The following is a 7,429-nucleotide window of genomic DNA, read 5'->3' as shown; positions in this document are numbered from 1 at the left end:
TTTCATAAAATCAAGCCACCACACTTTGACGGAGAACAGGAGGAAGAAGCGGAGGCCTGGTTGATCAATATGAACAAATACTTCTAGCTGTATGAGTACGATCATAACCTCAAGGCACGGTTGGCCATTTTCCAATTACAGGGAAAGGCCACCCTGTGGTGGGAGGAAGTTAAGATGGTAAAAGGAGTAAGCGAACAGAATATCACCTGGGAGAAATTTCAAAGATATTTCAAGGAAAGGTACCTCACCGAGTGCTTCTATGATGAAAAGGCCAGGGAATTCCATGACCTGCATTTGGGACAACAAACTATGGACGAATTTATTACTCGTTTTACTTCCTTACTCCGTTACGTGCCCTATATACGAGAAGAGAAAGCAAAGGTGCAGAGATTCGTCAGTAGTCTCCCTGCAAGTATGAGGGAGAGAATCGAATTTGACAACCCAAAGACAATGGACGAGGCTATACGCAAAGCCAGAATTTGTTACCAGCAGAGTAAGCAGAAGGGGGATAATCTGGGTAAGAAATGGGTCGATAAAAGGAGCAGCAAGCTGGCTGGAAGTACTAAAGGTAATCGCAGTGGAGGTAACAAAGGATTTTCCAAAGGGCAAAACAGCAGAAATTCACAAAAGAATACCCTCCGGTTAAATCCCCCTAATGAGTCCAGGATCAATGAAAAAACCGGGAGAGTAGATAACGAAGGGACAGCAAGGCCCCCAGTGCAATGTTGGGGTTGTGGTGGACCCCATTATGTGAAAAACTATCCTCAGCGAAAAGGAGCAGAACAGGTTTCCCAGGTTTACGAAGCCTCTACAGTCGGCGATGTGGGACGGAGTCTGCCAAAGATTAATGCTGCGTTGGAAGACCGCTAGGCGGAGTACCAGCCGACCATGGTGGAATTTGAAGGTAAACTCTTAGACCTTGTTGTAATTGTTTTAATTGACCTTGGTGCAGCTTTAAGTTATGTTAGTCCTAGAATCGTGGAGCAATGTAAGCTGCAGCCAGTTAAGTTTAGGGACCCTTGTCTTGTTCAGTTGGCAACAGGAGAAAAAAGACGAGTAACGGCTAAGGTCAAAAATTGTCCTTTAAAGATAGCAGGACAGTCTGTTACAACAAATTTAAATGTGCTTCCCCTTGGCTCATACGATGTGTTGATTGGTATGGACTGGTTAGAAAAACACTGGTCCATAATTAATTGCAAAACCAAGACTATCAGTTATAAGGATGAACTTGGAATAAAACAAGAAATGCAGGGAATTAAGCGGCCAGTGCAGATTCGGCCCATAACTACCTCACAGTTAGCCAAATGCGTCAGAAAAGGGTGTCAGATTTATGCCATTCAAGTGGGGTATGCCAACGCAAAAGACAAAACAGCCACATTGGAGAGTATCCTTGTGATACAAGAGTTTGTCGATGTGTTCCCAGAAGAGATTCCCGGACTGCCACCTAAACGGGACATAGATTTTACCATCGAGCTAGTGCCAGGAGCAGCCCCAGTCTCCCGAGCACCTTACAGAATGAGCATGCCAGAATTGATAGAGTTGAAAATGCAGTTATAGGAGTTGCTAGATAAAAAGTACATACGCCCCAATGTGTCTCCTTGGGTAGCCCCAGTGCTGTTCATTAAGAAAAAGGACAGGACCCTCCAGATGTGTATGGACTACTGCCAATTAAACAAATTGACAATTAAAAATAAGTACCCCCTACCCCGCATAGATGAGCTGTTTGACCAGGTAAGGGGAGCAACAATTTTCTCAAAGATTGACTTGCGATCGAGGTACCATCAAATCCGGATTAAAGAGGAGGACATAGCTAAGACAGCTTTTAGGACTCGGTATGGCCACTATGAGTTTGTGGTATTACCCTTCGGGCTAACCAATGCCCCTGCCACCTTTATGTGTCTAATGAACAGTGTGTTTCATCGATATTTGGACAAATTTGTACTGATCTTTATTGACGATATATTGATCTACTCTTAGACTATGGAGGAGCATCGGGAGCACCTCAGAATAGTGTTGCAAACCCTCCGAGAACACCAATTATATGTTAAGTTCAGTAAATGTGAATTCTTTAAAGAACAGATACAGTATTTAGGCCACATCATCACTAAAGATGGGGTCGCCGTGGATCCCGAAAAGATACGGACCATTATGGAATGGCCGGTACCCAAGGACGTGGCGGACATCCGGTCTTTCATGGGCTTAGCAGGCTATTACAGACGGTTCGTTGAGGGATTTTCAAGAGTAGCCTATCCAATCACCTCCTTGCAGAAAAAGGGGAGAGTTTTCAGATGGACCCCTGAGTGCCAACGAAGTTTTGACCAGCTCAAACATTTACTCACTACAGCACCTATTCTGAGTATAGCCGATCCCAACAAGGAATATGTAGTGTGCACAGACGCAAGTAAGGAAGGGATAGGTGGTGTGTTAACACAGGAAGGAAAAGTGATAGCATACGAATCCAGGAAATTAAAAGAGCATGAGCAGAAATATTCTGCTTACAATCTAGAATTGGCAGCTGTGATTCACGCCCTGAAAATGTGGAAACATTATCTTATGGGGAGGAAATTTCTGTTATTGAAAGACCACCACAGTCTGACAAATTATTTTAGCCAGCCCACTCTAAATGCAAGGCAAGCACGGTGGGTGGATTTCCTGAGCGGGTTTGATTTTGAGATCAAACATTTAAAGGCAAAAGAGAATCGAGTGGCGGACGCTTTGAGTTGAAAGTTGCAATGCTTATATGAAATTTTTTGCAGTGAAGGGAAAATCCCCTTTAGGGAAATAATTAACAAGGTAGCTTTTGAGCCTTAGTTTTGGTCTTATTTTTGCTCAAAGAAACTTACTTATCCATCTATTTTCCATCCATTTTCCCTTCATTTATCCCATTTTGATGTATATTTGATATCCATTCAGGTATTTAATTTTAATTTTTCAATTTCTAAAGTTTTTATGAAAATTTGGTTTTTAGTGCAAAATTGGCAGATTCAGAAATTCCCGTAATAGCTCTATGGTTGATATGGTTGCAGGACACTTGGGAACAAATTGAATGCATGGATGGACAGCTTGGGAACTAGGACTAAGCCAGCAATGCTTAGTTCGAACTGAACAAGCTTTATTAGGCCCATTTGGTGCTAGTCAACCATGACTAGTCATGCAGGAATCCCATAGAAATAGGGTTGTTTTGAGATTTCATAGGAATGGTCATCTGTCTTGGGTTGGGGATAATGAATTCAACTTGGATAGGTGGATGAGAGTAGATGGGTTTGTTTGAGTGAATATAGATCAGTTTGTTCATGAGACTTCTTATGTAAAGCCAAAACTTTGATGGCTTATGTATTGATTTTGCGATATACTTTTATGTTGTGACATCTTTGGATTGAGAAGTTAATTTGAAGACTTGTGTTATTATTATTTTGCTGTGCAATGCTATGGATGTGTGACTGATCTAAGCTTCTGATATCACCTCTCAAAGTGTGCAAGGCAAGGGTGGAGGGCCCCCACTCCAAGCTAAGTACACTTCCTTGTTAAACTAGTTTTATTTCCTTGTAATTTGGTTGATTGTAGCACTAGTTTTTCAAAGCTTTATTTCAGTTTGCTTTATGGTTTATGCATAGTGATTGATTTCATTTGTTAATAGCTTATTCATCACTTTATTGAGTTGGAAAAACAGGTGTTCAATTTGGGCATCCCTTCTGCTAAAATGATGAATCAAAACTAGTTTCTTTTGTTTACATGCAAGAAGTTTTATTTCCATTTAGATTTCGATATTGAGATGAATGAATTATGATGGAATATCTTATGTGTCTCTTAAGTTAAGAGCTTCTTTCATTTATAATTTATCCATCTTGAGCTTTTGGTTTCAATCTCTGATTCATTAAGTGATAATTGAGATGAAGCTGGACTTCTTGAGGTCAAGAACCCTTTCAATGTTTCTCTCTTTTTAAGCTGATTGAGTTAGAGTTATAAGATGTATTATCTTTAGCTTTTGAATAACTTATCTTTCAAGGTTTGGTTATATCTGATCTTCACATATAGTGAACTTGCCTCAAAGCATAAACAACCCGGATTGATAAGAAATAATTGTGTTAATTTAGGACCATAAATTAGCTCAACATTTTGGCGTCGTTGCCGGGGAGGCAAATATCGGCATAGTCAATAGAAAGATAAAAAAATTCAAAATCACAAAAACATTAGTTACATTCCATTTAAGTTATGTTTCTTTATGCCTAGATATAGAGATCCTCAAGGTAGATTTATTAAAAACCCCCCAAAAGTAGAAATAGGATCATCACACACTCCAGTTACTGGTAATCCAACAATTGAGGAGTTGGTAGAAAAGCAAAGAACTGGCCAAAGATTAACCTTGATTGAAAGGCAAACTTTTTTAGCTTGGGAGGCAAAACAAAAACAATTCCCCACTTCCGGAAAACAAAAAGAGAAAGGAAAACAACTTGTTTTTCCATCCATCAATCCTCCTATCTTCCAACAATTTGAAATTCCACTTGAAATCGAAATAAATCAAACAATGGCAGAAGAGGGACATGGATCCGTTATTCTCACTCCTAAACAACAAAGGGATGAATATGAAAGACAACAGAGAGAATGGAGAAGCAAGAGAGAGGAAGAGGCAAAACAAGAAAATGATAGGAAGCTAGAAAACGACCGGAAAAGACAAGAAGATGGACTTGACCAAGAAACTACTTTCGGTTTTCCGATAGTAGATACAAGTGCAATATTGGGAGAAGAAGTAAAAATGAAAAATATTCCACCTTTTGTATTGCCAAACTTCTATGGAATGTCTACAGAAGATCCTGATTCATTCATGTTTGAATTTGATATCTTATGTAGAACATATGGATATACTGATGATGTTCATAAACTTCGTCTTTTTCCTGCAACATTAAAAGCAACAGCTTTAAAATGGTTTATGGGTTTAGGAGAACAAACAATAGCCTCTTGGGATGATATGCGAACTGTCTTCCTTAAGAAATATCAAGCTTATTGTAGATCTAGAGATTCAAAGGAAGATGTGTTTAGAATGACACAACAAGAAGATGAAAGTTTAGAAGAATATTTGGAAACATTCGCATATAATCTTCAGAAGTCTAAACAACATTCTCTAACTCAAGAAACTATTCGCACAATTTTTCTCAAAGGTGTAAGGGATGAATACCTTGACATTTTGAATGTGATGGGTAAGGGAGATATTTCAAACCTTCCATTCGATGAAATTGTCGAGTTATGTCAGAAATATTCTAGAGGAAGATCAAAAACCGGAAGAAGGGAAGTGAGTTCCAAAGCAGCAAAGTCAGCTACAGGAGGGATAACGAGAGCTGAAATAGGAAGTCTATTGGAAAATTTCAAAACAGATCTTTTGAGTACATTAGGGACACAAGTGGATGTGCTGAAGGCAAACAAGAAAAAGAAGAACAAGAACAAGCTTTAGCAATATTTTGTTCAAAATGTAAAAAGAAACATCCTTTGAGAGACTGTCCTTTGGATAGTATTCAGGTTTGTGGTCTTTGTACAGGCAATCATTCCACAGAGAGTTGTGTAAAAAGGGACAAAAGGTTTCTATTTTGTTGCACCACGAAGACCATGGAAACCTAGGATGCCTCAACCAAATCAGCCACAATTCCCTCAACAAAATTATGCTTATCCACCTTATAATCCTTGGACCCCTCCAATGCCATGGCAAGCTTGGCCTCCACAACAATATTCACAGAAACCTGCACAAGGTTGGAGAGGATATGGTTATGGAAACCAACAACCTCAACAGTATCAACAACAATACCAGCAACAAAACCAACAACCATTTGCATATCCACAATATCCGCAATCCATACCATTTCAACAACAACATTCTGTATATCCGCAATCCATCCCATTTCCACAACAGAATCCTCCATCGTTGTTGACCCAACCACAATAGTTACAGCTACCTGCAAATCAACCCAGACCAACTCAACTGCCAGCCCAACCGATGGCCAATCCAAATAACAGGGTGGACAAATCTGCATACATTGTAGAGGAAGCAGCATGTTTTCCTACATATTCGATCCTTCCTCTTGATGATGTCCATCTAAGGTCTGGAAAAGTGCTTAAAAAGGATTCTCCTCCAATTATAGAAGAACCAACTGAACAAGGAGAATCATCTGAAACATCACAAACTGAGGTACAAAATCAGAAAGGAACAAATGTTACAACACAAACACCACCTTATCCTAAAAGGTTGGTGGAGCAACAAAACCAAATAATCCTTCCTGAATTTGATATCTTAGATGAGTTAAAAAATGCTTATGTCAAAATTCCTTTGTTGAAAGCAATTAAAGAAATACCAATATATGCTAAAGCATTAAAGGAATTGTGCATTCGGAAATCAGAGAAAAAGAAAAAGGATCCTACAACAATCCAAGTCATTGGTAAATTAGCAAGTCTCATGTCTACACAAACCATAATAGAAAAATATGTTGATCCTGGTATCCCAATGGTTACCATATCAATAAATAATTTCTCTGTACCAAATACATTAATAGACTTGGGAGCAGCTATAAACGTAATGACAATGGAGACAATGAAAACTTTGCAATTAAACAACATTAGATCAACTTCTACAATCTTGGAATTAGCAGATAGATCTAAAGTTGTTCCTAAAGGAATATTAGAAGATATCATAGTCTCCTTGGATTCATGGGAGTATCCTGTTGACTTCTTGATCTTGCAACCAAAGACAGACTTGGGAGGACATCCTCTAATTTTAGGCAGACCATGGTTAGCCACTGCTAATGCCTTCATAGGATGCAAATTTGGAAGCATGATTATTTCACATGGAGATGAAAGGAAACATATCACTCTTTATTCACCTGCACAATCCACTTCTTTAGAATCAATACTTGAAACTCAAGAAAAGCAACAATCAAAAGCAGTTTTAAGTATAAATCAATTCTTTGACTTTAGAGAAGAAGAAGAGAATGAAGATTTAATGGACCTTTTTATCTCAGAACCAGGTATCTCAGAGCAGCTTAGAGAAGCTCAATATGAAGCTGCAAATGAACTTTTGAATCAATGTTTTCAGGAAACCTGTACTGTTCAAACTTTGCGGAAATCTTTTATAGACATCTTTCCTGTAAACACAGTCTCCACTCCTACAACAAAAACAATTGAGGTATATCCTGGAAAGCAATTAAACATTGGAAATCAATTGCAATCAACACAAGAGAAAGAGGTAATTGCACTATTACAGAAATATTCAAAATCTTTTGCTTGGGATTATACCGATATGCAAGGAATTCATCCTAGCACATGTATCCACCACATCTATACAGATGACCAACTTAAACCTGTAAGACAACCTCAAAGACGAATGAATCCGATGATGAAAGAAATAGTGAAAGAAGAGTTGCAAAAATTGTTGCAAGTTGGATTCATT

The 7,429-nt window shown here is 38.7% G+C and overlaps 1 protein-coding gene across 1 annotated transcript; it reads left to right on the top strand.

Moving 5' to 3' along the window:
• The first annotated feature begins 888 nt into the window (after positions 1-888).
• LOC149172664 (uncharacterized) lies at positions 889-1,557 on the top strand. Its single transcript, XM_089426418.1, has one exon. The coding sequence runs from the start codon at positions 889-891 to the stop codon at positions 1,555-1,557; it is 669 nt and encodes a 222-aa protein (XP_089282544.1).
• Positions 1,558-7,429: the final 5,872 nt, after the last annotated feature.

The sequence above is a fragment of the Pinus tabuliformis genome, chromosome 4_2, assembly GCF_031772625.1.
Source record: "Pinus tabuliformis cultivar Carrire ecotype Pingquan chromosome 4_2, CPIR1, whole genome shotgun sequence".
NCBI classification, from domain to species: Eukaryota; Viridiplantae; Streptophyta; class Pinopsida; order Pinales; family Pinaceae; genus Pinus; species Pinus tabuliformis.
The sequence above is the reverse complement of the archived record's forward strand: the minus strand, read 5'-3'. Positions and strand labels throughout refer to the sequence as shown.

Excerpts from the sequence above, each read along its gene's own strand:
- LOC149172664 (XM_089426418.1), top strand. The coding sequence starts at position 889 with ATGGTGGAATTTGAAGGTAAACTCTTAGACCTTGTTGTAATTGTTTTA.